The sequence below is a fragment of the Vanacampus margaritifer genome, chromosome 11 (genome assembly GCF_051991255.1).
Source record: "Vanacampus margaritifer isolate UIUO_Vmar chromosome 11, RoL_Vmar_1.0, whole genome shotgun sequence".
NCBI classification, from domain to species: Eukaryota; Metazoa; Chordata; class Actinopteri; order Syngnathiformes; family Syngnathidae; genus Vanacampus; species Vanacampus margaritifer.
Window position 1 is genome coordinate 7,954,336 of NC_135442.1, and position 13,388 is coordinate 7,967,723.

Sequence of the window (13,388 nt, forward strand, 5' to 3'; positions counted from 1 at the left end):
GACATAGCAGTATAACCAACCCTAGTAAAACATTTATTTAATGCACCTTTTGTTTTGTCATTTTCATATTGATATGCCATCAGGGACAAAAAGAAAGCGCATATACAGTATTATGTCATCAAAACCCTCCTAGTAGAATTAAGCATTTTCATTCCCATGTCATCCTTTTTGTTTCTTTTTAGAATCATATTATAAACAAGAAGCTGGACTTCAGGTACATACAATCAAAATGCAGCTCCAAGGATAATCTGAAGCAACCTCCCAGTGGAGGCAATGTATGTAGCCGTTCATGTTGAACCCTTTCATCCCGTCCTTGTCATCCCTTTCCCTGGGACCGATGGTCGCCCTATAGATCTCAGCTGTATATTTTCCACTGTGAAAAAATTCCCGACTAGCTTAAAGGTGAAGTGTGTAGCCCTAATATTTTAGCATCTTGCCCTATTATCTAATAATAATAATAATAATATACTGTTATGGGTATTGTTATCAATGTAGAATATACAATGGACATTTTAATGCCACTTAACAAACTACATTTTCCTCAGAGTGCAACAACTGGTCTCGCCGTTTCAGAATTTAGCCACTTTAATGCACAGGGTTTTGTTTTGTTTTGTAAGATATCATATTTGGATTGTCAAATTTTACGTTTTTTAATACAAATTTCTTTCAAATCTCCCTCTCCTCTGGTCCATGTTAAGTGTGACACAAACGTCAACAACGGTTGTTCAGGTGTATTTTATCTTAACCCTGGCGAACCGAAGAACCCTTTTCTTCTTTGGAAAATTATGAATTATACATTAAATGACTGCTATAATATATCATTTCGAAAAAATCTGAATAACAAAAACTGTCAGTAAACTATTTAGAATTTAAGAAAAATAATCAATCAAATACACAGCTACATTAAACAATATAATTTTTTTGTTTTATTTGTTGCATTTTAGCCATCTTGTCACCACCACTCTGGCTCATGTAAGTGCAATATTCATCTACTAGATGGCCCCATGCAGGGGTCAGAAGTGGCACTCTGGACTTTTGAAGTTACATTTGTAAAAAAAAAAAAAAAGGTCTTTGTTATTTGAGTAGCAGAATTTATAGGGGCCAAATTTGACCCCGTGGGTTCTCCAGGGTTAAATTGCAACTTTTCAAATGATTTTAATATTGTCTCCCTCACCCTAATTTGTGCTATGTTACTTCCTATCAATGTGGCTGCATTGCTTTCCCCGTTGCTGGCTGAAATGTATTTGTCGTTACTTACGCAATGCATCCACTCTTCTGTCTGCATTTCACTCCTGCTTTTTCTCTTTTGCAGCGACAAGAGTCTTTAAACACTGCAGCGTGCTAACATTTTATCATCCTTGCAAGTCAAATGAATAGTCTCGGGCTGTGGCAGTTTTGTACGGGTTTGTGTGCTTGCGTCATTTTACTTGTGGAAGCCTGGAGGAGATTCTGTTCATTGAACATGCTAAAACCCATCTACTATCAATTATAGTTTTTATAATGTGTTTCAGTGATTCTCATACTTTCTACACCAACCACCACGTAAATTATTATTATTTTTTAAATATATAGTTTTTGTTTATTCAAATACATATTACTTAATTACATCAAAATACAGTATCATGGTAGGCCACTATAACATTATATATAATTTGAATAGGAAGAACTGTACTGAAATAATGGTTAATTATAAACATACTACACAGAAGTTAAATAAAAGTTACATATGAACAGATGTTTAAATGCAAATGTATTGAATTAAAAGTTAGGTATAACTGGACTGTACTTTGTGGTATACCACTAGAGGGGGCACACAACCCACTATTGGAAGAATTACTCATTATTATTATTATTATTACAAATTGTGTCTTATTTTATTTAATAGTATTTAATATTTAGCTTAGTTTGTTTATTTTTCCTTTCATTATTACTAGTATCCCATTATGAGGAGACATTTTTGACCATTTTAGTTGTAAATACTTCTTTGTATCTGCATATGAGGAAAAGCAATGTGTTACTCTTCTTTTTATTATTGTTATTATTAATTTACTGAGAGAAAAATGGTAGTTTGCACACCTCTGTACTAGACTGTATTTGCGGCAGAGCTGCCATCGTTTCTTGGGTGGGCTCAAAACGATTTAGGACCAAACAATTGCAGAGACTGACTTATTTTCGACGTGTATAACTAAGAGTAAGGCTTTTGAAGAATGTGAATTCCAGAAAGCCCGGTGAAGCCCATTCCCAGCTCATACCTCACCTCCATCCTGCAGGTCCTCATCCCCAGCGTTAAGCTGGACTATAGCCATGTTCAGTCTAGGTGTGGGTCCTTGGACAGGAGGGGCTACTCAGCAGGAGGTGGCAATGTGAGTCTTGTGCAGCAAAAAAAGTCATCGTCTCAGTGTTTGTGTCACTTTTGCGTCCTTGTGCTGTGTTTTGGCTGTGTCGCTCCCCCACGCCCCCTGGTGGTGGCCTTGGTGTGCCTGCTAAAACTAGAGCTGCTCTAATGCTAATCAAAGCCTGATAATGATCATTGCTGAATCGCCTTTATACAGTATAGTCATTTTGCCCAGCTTCCCTTCAGTTGCTGATGGCAACAGTAGGTTGCCACGGTAACACCTGCCAAAGCTTTGAGCACTATCAGCTAAGTTAAGTATCGAGTGGGTTAAGAACAACACTTCACATAGGAGTATTATTTCAAAAGATATCAATAACAAACAGAATATGCCAATCTTATTGCCTCCTTTTTTTTTTTTTTTTAAATGTCAATGTGATAACATCAGTAAAGCCCTCTGACCCGACTAGCCTGCTCCAATTTCTCTGTTTTGCAGATACAGATACAGAACAAGAAGATTGACCTGAGTCACGTGACCTCAAAGTGCGGCTCGTTAGACAACATTCACCATCGCCCTGGTAACACACCTCTCAAACACAACATAAAAATTCTAAGAGGCGTTTGGCTTTGTCTGGGTCTTAAAACTGAACGATCGTGACAAGGTGAATGTGGTAAAGTTCTCAGGCTGGTACAATATCTGGCTCATTCATGGGCCTTTTTACTCGTTAGTATTTATAGCTGATCTGTCGGTCAACGACAATGACTTAGTTGTAGAATATCAGCCTAAAATGAATCTCAAGTCAAATCATTTTTCTCTTTCCATGTCGATAGCGTCAGGTCCTGCAGCGCCATCTGCTGGTTTTACCATGAACAATTCTATTGTGTATTTTTATTGAGGAGTTGCAACGGTTTCTAAAGGGAATTTTCACCCCTTATAGTACAACATGTGTGAGTGCTATTGTATGTTAAACAAATGAAGAAAAGTGCCTACTTGTAAAACATATTTTTTGATGTTCAGGTGGTGGCAATATTCGTATTGAGAGTGTGAAGTTGGACTTTAAAGACAAAGCCCAAGCCAAGGTGGGATCCTTGGATAATGCTCACCACACTCCAGGAGGAGGTCGTATTACAGTAAGAATTATATATATATATATATATTTTTTTTTATTATTAATTTTTTTATTATTTTTTTTTTTTATGCATTTATACTTATGTCAGGCTGTGCCTAAAAAAAATGCCACCTAGCCTTTCAAAAATAACCTGCTGGGTTTACCTGTATGGTAAAAGTTGTACACTGAACTCAATGGCCTCTTCATTAGGTACACCTAAATCAGCAATTCAGATATTTTTGTATGTATGTACTTTTGTTTGAAACATGTTTCCAGGGCAAAACTGGCAAATCTATCATTTTTAGTGTAAATAAATATTCACCAACTTCTTCAACCCCTCTCAAATCGATTTAAAAAGAAATTTGTTCGTTCATTCGATTTTTTTTTTAATGATGTATCTTGTATAAGTGTGTTTATCTGTTTGCATTTTGCAGCAATTAGCATTAGAATATAGCTAAGTTTCATCATTATTCACAAAAATGTTTAAAGCACTGGGGAAAAGAGCTTGTTGCAACGTGGCCCTGGTAGATCTCTTATACTCTGCTGCCACCTGCTGGGCGTTTTTTGTAATAACTACCATTGCTTTAAGCGACCTCATCAGGTCAGAGGCTGCATCAAAGCCTTCTGAATGCTATAGCATAAAAAAACATTAAAAATGTATAAATACATTTTTGGGAGCATGGCAATATTTAAAATAGAACACTTTTATACGTTTTTGGGAGCAAATGAGTTACGATTGTTTCTAAGAAAATCAACAATCTCTTATTTTTCACCACTTTCTAGATCGAGAGCCACAGGTTGACATTTCGCGACCACGCCAAGGCCCGAGTGGACCACGGGGCAGAGATCATCGTGCGGTCCCGCTCCATGTCGCCCCAACGCCACCGGGACAGCCACCTTTCGTCGTCCGGCAGTCTCAACATGTTGGACTCGCCGCAGTTAGCCACCTTAGCTGAGGACGTCACTGCCGCTCTTGCCAAGCAGGGTTTGTGAACATGCATCGTGGATGCTCCTCTTACACCCAACCTGTCGGCTATTCACCACCCACCCGCCGCCTTGAGGTCCACTCAGGGTGATCACGACTTTGCTTCACATCTCGAAAGACCCGCCTGGAGGGACTCCTAAAATTTGATCCTCTTTATATCTGTTCTCATCCCTGACATGTTCTCTTTCGTCGGCCGCTCCTTTTGAATGATGTTGCATAGAATAGTTCACCTCGAGTTAGTGATGGATAAATGAAGCTTCATGAAGCACTTGATATTTTTTAACTCCTCTAGATGGCGCTCTTGGTTTAAAGATAGAGAAATCCATTTCCATTGCGTCTTCAAATCCAGAGCACCATCTAGAGGAAGTAAAAAAAAAAATATCGCAAGTGCTTCATGAGGCGTCATGAAGCTTCATTTTCCCATCACTTACCTGTACTGCTAAACGGTGTACATACAAATGGTGGGTGGGGGTAGGGGCAGCCACATATTGGCCTTATTGATCTGGGGTCTACATTTTAAAGACGCTCTAGCTTTTATTTACTCGTGGCCATATTCTGTACGTGGAAGTAATGTGGCCAGCACATCATGATGCACGTGTTGTTCCTGCTAACGTGCATGGACGGCAGACCCCTTAATAAGCCGAGTATCCTTACTGCTAGTCATTCTTTTCCTCCTAATATATATATATATATAATATATATATAATATATATATATATATATATATATATATATATATATCTCAATCAATATATATAAATGGAAACGAGTATAAGAATACAGGTTCTTAATCATCTACATACTTTAAAACAGTGGTCCCCAACCACCAAAAAAAAAACGTATTGTACTTCCGGTTTATTTATTATCCTAGGCTAAAAAAAGATTTTATTTTGAAAAGTGACTACATTCTCTCTTTTACAACTGATGTTACGAGGGCCGCTCTGCACAATATGCGACGAGCGGCTCTTGGTTTAGGACTTTATTTGTTCCGTGGTGCTTACTGCCTTTTTATGTTGGGGCATTTCAGGAGGACGCTAATATAGTTACATAAAAATGTGGCTTATTGTTATATCTACAAAATGCCTCAGAGTACCGCTTTTTAATTTTCCATTGCATGAAAATATACACATTGGTTGCCGGTCCTCGAAAGTTATGGACTGGGGACCACTGCTTTAAAACATTTCCGAGGAAGCAACAACATGACCATAAATAAAACATACCTGTATTATGCTAAAGCTAAGTCACGTATGACGAGCATGAATCGATTCTCAAACTGAAAGAGGCTATTTTGTAATTTGAAAAGGGATTTTAGTAAGTCATTTCCTCATTCATTGGCTAAGAAATGAGTAAGTTCACGTTTTGTAGTTCTTAGTTATTTACGGTGTATCGATTGGTGTCGGGCAGCGCCGCCGTTGTGTTGCTGAGCAACGCAAGGACTGACGTGAACGGAGATGCAGATGGCGCATCCGATGGCTGACATGACATTTACGGATTGCGTTTGTGTGTGCGTTTGGTGCAGATCTCAAGATGTTTTACAACCAACGTATCTGACTGTTTTGTTGCAGGATGTGCAAAATTTTAAAAAGATGAATCATTAGACAATTCATCCATTGAGAAAAAGATGGTGGAGTGATCTTGTTTGTTTTTATGAGCAAGTGTGTTTTATCCTGACTCTTACCTGTTTGTTTGCTTCTGTGTTTTTCAGCATTGCCCATCTCTGTAAGCCCCCTCTCGCCCCACCCCGCAGCAACTGTAATGTATTTAAGCGGTCAAGTAGATGTATGCAGTTTGATTTTTTTCCTGCTCTCGCTGATATGACTCCAATTAATTACAAATAAATGAGATAAGAAAAAACAAACAAACATGAGAATGCAGTCATTATTTTGAGATCAGGAAATAAAATGGGAACTTGTGAAAAGTTTATTGTGAAATTGCAGAGGAGAGTACAATAAGTTAAGACTCAGGGACAGGTTAGATGAAGAGGGGATCGACCTCGGTGGCCAGTCCTGTGCCGAAGCAGTCGCTCAGACTGCCGGCCGATGAGTAACAAGAGGGGGGAGGGTCCTCATGCTCCCACCTCCCCCCCTGCACTGAGAAAACTAAGATTTTGGGAAATGTAAATTTAAGGAACACGTCCGGAACCAAAGAAGCCTAAAGAGCACCAGTTGGAGACGAGGAAAAAAACAAACGTTTGGAACAAAACAATGGAAGGATTTAGAAATGGCATCTCATAGTCCTTTCTTTGCCCTGCTGCCTCAGGTGGTGCAGGAAGCAGCGAGTGAATGTCTCGACACCATGGGGTCTGCACATACTCGATGCTCGCCACCGCCGCCGTGGGTGGGGGCGTCCTTACACTGACATGATGTGTTTGACAAATGCTGCATGCCAAGATCAGGTCAGGACATAGGGAGGACACAGAAGAACAATGCAAATAGGTCAGTGTTAAATGCAGCCTTGCGTTTTTGAAGCCATACTGAGCAATCGGTTCACAACAGATTTAAAAAATATATAATAATAATAATATTATTCTTGGAGTAGAAAAAGTGATGTTCTACATGTGTCATGACATTTAAGAGCATTTACAGTAACAGTTATAGATGTAATCAGGAACTACTAATTAGAAATGAGAAAAATAGAAAATCACCTTTAATTGCATATAATTTTAAGGAAAACTGCTATATTGGAATATAAAGGTCTTTCTTTAAAATTATCTGACATTGTTTTCAACAGAAAAGATATTTGTCATTATTGTGATATACTATTTTATTTAATTTTTTTAAAATTTTATTTGATTAATTTAATTAGTAAATAAAAATGTTTTAAAGTTACTCAAAATGTATGTTATAGATCTAACTCATTTTTGTCGCCGGCCACATTGTAGTAAGTGGGCCAAATAAATGTATGATTGCCTCATATTACATAAGCACAATAAATTAATGAATAACTTCTGCATTTTTGAAAACACAGACCTGTATTTTTTTTTTTTTTAAATGCTTGCAATATCGCAAAGTTTTTTTTTAAAGTGAAGACAAGTCACAATTTTGGTATTTTAGCAAGAAACATGAAGTAGTTGCACATAATTTGCTTCCACGGGCCACATGAAGTAATGTGGCGAGCCAGATCGGGCCCCCGGTACTTAATTTTGACACTCCTCTTATAGGTTTTCTTACAAAAGGTAATGGATTGTAAATTGTTTTTTTTTCTTTGTATTAGGGAAAGTACATATTAATAAACACTTCAGTGAATATGCCAGAATTAGCCAAACGGCGATTCATTTCTGTAAGGCAGCCTACTAAATTGTTATGTGCTAATGCTGCTACTAAATAATAATTATAATAATAATAAAAAATCTGTTACTCCATGTAAGAAATCCTACTAAATTGAGTGGAAAAACGGTCTAAATTTGCAATATTGCATTTTTAAGTGTTTTCAGACATTTCACACCAAATACTACCTAAAACAATTTTTTTAGCAGACAAGTAACACAATCATAAGTACATTCAAATACAGTGGCATATATAGGCCTGCTGGTCAAAAACAAGAATGACATATTAGTCCTAAAAAGTGTTTGACGATTAACCAATGAAAGTAGTTCAAAAATTATTCCATTACAATATATTTCACATAAACGCTAAATAAAACTACAACTGAACTTTCATTAGAGGACTTTGCATACAGTCCCAAACGTTGAGAATGACTGCTCGTGTATGTCTCACCCTCGTAGTTGATGCATCCGTTCTCGTCCTCCTGACCCGCCATGAGAGCGTCGATCTCGGCCTCATTCATCTTCTCTCCTGAAAGGATTACGAAAGGCAACCGATATCAAGCAGGCCAAATCATGTAAAGCGATCCGTTTGCACCCGCGTCTCACTCACCCAGTGTTGACAGGACGATACGCAGCTCAGCGCCCATCACTGTGCCGTTACCCTCCTTGTCGAACACGCGCAGACCCTCAACGTAGTCCTCAAAGCCGGCCTTGTTTGGGCTGTTGATGATGGTCTGGAGCATGGGCAGGAAACCCTCAAACTCAACTCTCTTGTTGGCCATTTCTGCATACAATTAAGTGATCAGCTGTCAATACGTGGCTTAAAATGAGCAAGTGGAGCTGAACAATTGATATCATTAAAATCAACATTGCCAATTTTACAATTGCAAAGGCTGCAAATTAGGGGGGAAAAAAGTGTTTCATTTTGGCTTTATTTTGTATATATTTTATTTATTAATTTATAGTGTAGACATAAATTCAGTGCTTACCAAATGCAGTCCACATGTTTACTTATCAATGTTTCATGAAACATAAAGTGATAAAGCCACAGATTTGTTAGCGTTATTATTGTGATCTCATTTATGATTTACTACATTATAATTACATTGCACTCGTAGTGAACTCTTAAAAGACTGCAAGTCAGAGTGTTTAGTATCTATTCCTTCAATTCGTATTAATTCATAGTTCGATTGCCTTTATTTTAGCGTAAATCTAAACATTTAAACCCCAAACATTTAACTCTTTGACTGCCAGACGTTTTCAGAAAAGGGATGCAATGGGTGCCAGCCGATTTAAGCATTTTTGACTGATCTTTCAAGGTCCACAGAAAATTATGTGTTTGGACTATGGAAACACACATACTACCAAATGAAAGATTGGACTCTCATCTTTCATCAGAAAAAAAAGTTTGTTTCTACCTTATTCCGTTTTTCAGTAATCAACAATAGAAAATGGTTAGTTTCACCTCTGTTTTGAAAAAAAAAAAAACGTATTTTAACGTCTTTGGCACTCCTCCATAGGATTTTACTAAACGTTATTTAACGTTTTTGGCAGTCAAAGAGTTATGTATACAAATTCTGATATTGTCAATTCTAATACAGATTAATTTATTGCTCATATTTGTGGAAAAAAATACATGTAAACTATAAAAAAATTATCACATATTAAATCGCAATTGCAATTACATTTTTTTTTCAAAATTCATCAGCCCTAGTAGCAAAATTCAAGTTGCTGTAATTGATGGTCAGCAGGTTGGTAACTACTTATTTAAAGCAGCTCAGTTTCAATTCGAACCCTTGCGGAACTGTTCAAAACCACCACATGGGATTTTCAGCTAATTTTTTTTGTCTGACTTGACTCTAAAAGTGTCAATGAAAAGAGCCATTTAGTATCTATTTGTTGACCTTGTTTCAAATGACCCCAGAAAAATGGTCATCATATAGGATTTAGATAATAAGGATTTTTCGGCTGATCACCGATCGGCGGGTAAAAAATAAATAGATAAATAACTGATCACCAATTTGATCAGAAGGTGGAGCAATATACGTATCTGCAACCTTTATATTTACGCTACAGTCAACAAATAGGGAAAACCCACGTGTAATTGATGCCAAGTGAAATGCATGGGGGGAGGAACACAACATTTGAATTGAAATATGAAAATATGAATCTTACCCTCAGCGGAGGGGGTCCCCAACAGTTTGTTCACATCCTTGTTGGTGGGGTTCTGTCCCAGAGCGCGCATGATGTCTGCGATCTGGTTGTAGGCCACCTTGTTGTCACCCACCCTGTCAAACAGACCGAAGGCCTCCCTGTAGTCTGCGGGGGGGGGGGGGGGGGGGTGTCACACAACGCACATTAATGCTATAATGCATTTCAATTCATTGTCAAATATTGATCAGCCTTTTGTATGATGTGTGTTTTGAAGAGGAATAAATTTATTTGTCCTCTTTGCGTGTTCCAAAACTTGAAGACAGATTTAATGTAAGAAAAAACACCTTTGCAAAAATGATTTTAATCTAACAGAGATCTCTGGACATCGTAACAGACTCCAATTCATCACTTAACAGGTGGAATTCAGAGCGCCGAATGTGTCTCTTCCGCGTGTAAAATGGCTTCTTATAGTTAAAACCGACCGCCTCTCTTTCATTTGTAGACAAAACATACTCTCTGGGTACTTTTCCATGAGCGATGGCGAAAACAGAGTCAGGGGTGCGTGTTCGAAACAGATTCTGTCCTCAAGGACCAAATGTGTTTTCCCACAGAGAAGGAACTTCTAGACCAAATAATATGTCCCAGCTTAAGGTCAAATTATACTGAGTTCAACACTACTTGCTTTACACGTCTATAAAACCTTTCAACATGGTTAATATAAAGAATTAAGATGTTAATAATGTATAACAATGGTTAATATATGAAAATAAAGAATTTAAATGTTAATAATATCTAACAGTTTTTAAACATGGATTTGGTTCAATGTTACTTTTGAAGTGTTATGTAATATATGAAAATATTGTTTTTGGGGGGGGGGGTTTGATTGTTATCAGTTTACGCAACACGGTACATCTTGACTGATTTAACTTTGTGTGAGGCAACTTCTCAAGGGAAAACTCTATAGGTTGTGATATTATAGGCAGATCGGATACACTCCTGTGGAGCTCAGTCACCCTTCACACTATTTCTATTTCAGCTGTCTCGCTCGCTCTAAGCAAGGCTATGGGCTCTTTTAAAAGACCACCTTGGAATTGATAGCCGAGAATATGAGCACCCCCCCCAACCCCTCCTTTTAAAGGCAAGGCTTGAGCGTGCTGACTCCGACGTGATGTGCTAGAGTTGAAATCAACTAGCAACGCACTCTTGGAATAAATTGTTGCAGAAAGGCAATTTTGAATTAGCACTAATTGGCTGTTTTGTGATTCTTGACTTATGCAATCCTTTACATACTAGTATCTCTCTCTCGCTCTCTCTTTTTTTTTTCCAGACTTCACAAGGAGTCTGGAATGCCAAAACAAATGGCAGATGTGACCATCTGTCATTTTAAGTTCCCATGACTATTGTCTTTAAGGAAGTCAGTTCCCTGCATTGTTTGCTTTTAAGATAACGTAACGGTTTCTGGTTAGATGGTTGACTAAATTGTTAAGTTTGCTTATTTCATTCTTTATTTACAGCGTTCTCAGAAATGCTTAAGAAAGACCGAATGAGTGTTTCGGGTTCATACCTTCCATTTGGTCTGCACTGAATTCAAGCTGGAGGTGAGTAAAAAAAAACAACAATGTCAGTTGACTTTCAGTACCAAAATAGACATCTCAAAAAGATTTACATCACAAGCCTAAAACCATCCTAGCAAGGAGTTTCTCCTAATCCGGACTAATAAATCAAGTCTAAACTGGGATTAAATTAGCCTCTTGGCCAAATTTAGCATCACATTGCGGCACCCGATATGCAGGGTGGGGTCCATCTTTAGCTACATTAAGATGCCCTCATTTGGTGTCTCCCCCCCGCAATGCCATCACACCACTTGAGGGAAAAGGGGGCGGGGTCAAGGACGTCGGCCATGAGCTAGCCATGGTTCTGAGAATTCTAATGGGAGCATCCGTTACAAACTTGCATCAGTTTACAGGAAACGGTACAAACACATCCATCAATCTATTCATCCATTTGCTGCTGCTCATTCTGTTCAGGGTCACAGGAAAGCTGGAGGCTGTCCTAGCTGGCTGTGAGCAAAAGGTGGAATGGATTGATTGACAGACGATCAATCTCAGGTCACATATAGAGAGACACAGACAAACATTTACACTCGCATTCACACCTACAGTCAATAAGTGGGACTCGATGACACGGGGCTACGTTGGCGTGAGCGACTACACTTCCTGTTACCAAACACTTTGGAATAATAATAAAAAAATTAAAATAAAATAAATAAATAAATATATATATATATATATATATATATATATATATATATATATATAATTTGATGTAAAATTTCTAGCATACCTTCTTCCCTTGCCATAGTAAAATATAAATAAATAAATCACGTTTTGTTTCTACCTTGACGGCGGACAGGTCCACAGCAGGGGTTTTGGCAGGTGCAGGTGCAGGTGCAGCCGCAGGTGCAGGCGCTGCTGCGGGTTCGGCCTTCTTGACGGGAGCCTTAGGGTCCTTCTTGGGTGCCATTTTAGCTTTAAGTCAAACTACCGCGCTCCTTCAAAGACAAACACTCCCGGGAAGGGTTGACAGCACAAGGCGTGCAAAACAAAGTGGAGGAGACTCAGAGCACGCACACAGCCCACAGGGTGTATATATACCAGGCTATTTTTCCTCCTGGACCCCCGCAAGGCCGACCTTGTGTGTGGATTGGATAGTGCTGTGGAGGGGTGTGGGGATGCGTGTGGCCCCTCTCTAAACATGGTAAATTGGATTGAGGGCCAAAACGTGGTCATTTATGTCACATAGCTTGAGAGAAAAAATTAAAACAATATTAGAGCTGTCAAACGATTACATTTTTTAATCAGATTAATCACAATTAATCGTTTGATTAAAAAGGCTTTTTTTTAATCAACCTTTTTTGTCCGCCAAATTTGAAGAGCACCTGTTATGTGTTCATTCTTTCTACGTTTAATGTTACGAGGACGTCTTCAACATTTTTTTCATCCATTGCACAGGCTCATTCTCCTGTTTTTTTTTAAAATCAGTTAATTACTTGCATAATTTAAAATGGGGGAAAAAATTACCCCACTAATTTGACATAAAAAAATATATTCTGAATGCCATACACAAACATTTATTAAATGCTTTACTTTAATGCATGACGTTATGTCTATTGCTCAAAGACAACCTTTAACGTAGCCATCCGTTGTCAAGCTAACGTAAAATTAATAGTGTGATTAATCTGCGTTAATACATGATTAATGCAATCAATTTTTGTGATTAATTAATTAGTTAACGCTTTAACTTTGACAGCACTAATATATATATATATATATATATATATATATATATATATATATACAGTATATAATGTGTATATATATATATAATGTATGTGTTTTGTTTTGTTCATTTTTTCCTTTCGGACACATTATTACAGGTTACATCGATCACATCGTATAATTTGCAACATTGACATCCAAAAGAAGGGCTGACGGGTAGAAGCTATTTCTTATTAGTAACCCGTCCCCATCAATTCTTACTATA

General features: G+C 37.8%; 2 protein-coding genes across 10 annotated transcripts in view; one reads left to right on the top strand and one right to left on the bottom strand.

The window, feature by feature from the left end:
• map2 (microtubule-associated protein 2) overlaps positions 1–6,288 on the top strand; it is a 52,292-nt gene extending 46,004 nt beyond the window's left edge. For 7 of the 9 annotated variants that reach the window (XM_077579175.1, XM_077579174.1, XM_077579177.1 and 4 more), the window contains 5 exons: positions 183–275; positions 2,271–2,363; positions 2,829–2,910; positions 3,351–3,463; positions 4,225–6,288. In XM_077579175.1, coding sequence (XP_077435301.1) covers positions 183–275; positions 2,271–2,363; positions 2,829–2,910; positions 3,351–3,463; positions 4,225–4,434 — 591 coding nt within the window. In that variant the 3' untranslated portion in view covers positions 4,435–6,288. The remainder of the gene's footprint in view (positions 1–182; positions 276–2,270; positions 2,364–2,828; positions 2,911–3,350; positions 3,464–4,224) is intronic. The other 2 variants (XM_077579176.1, XM_077579179.1) reach the window with 2 other exon arrangements.
• Positions 6,289–6,323: 35 nt separating this feature from the next.
• On the bottom strand, positions 6,324–12,471 carry myl1 (myosin, light chain 1, alkali; skeletal, fast). Its single transcript, XM_077579182.1, has 6 exons — positions 12,243–12,471; positions 11,410–11,437; positions 9,867–10,010; positions 8,302–8,475; positions 8,143–8,220; positions 6,324–6,804 (listed from the first exon to the last, which is right to left on the bottom strand). Exons 1-6 carry the CDS (start codon positions 12,366–12,368, stop codon positions 6,776–6,778), a joined length of 579 nt encoding a protein of 192 aa, XP_077435308.1. The 5' UTR covers positions 12,369–12,471; the 3' UTR covers positions 6,324–6,775.
• Positions 12,472–13,388: the final 917 nt, after the last annotated feature.

Excerpts from the sequence above, each read along its gene's own strand:
- myl1 (XM_077579182.1), bottom strand. The coding sequence starts at position 12,368 with ATGGCACCCAAGAAGGACCCTAAGGCTCCCGTCAAGAAGGCCGAACCC. Across the intron at positions 10,011-11,409 it reads CAGTGCAGACCAAATGGAAG|ACTACAGGGAGGCCTTCGGT; the intron begins GTATGAACCCGA and ends CCCCCCCCGCAG. Across the intron at positions 6,805-8,142 it reads CGGATGCATCAACTACGAGG|CATTTGTCAAACACATCATG; the intron begins GTGAGACATACA and ends CTTGGCATGCAG.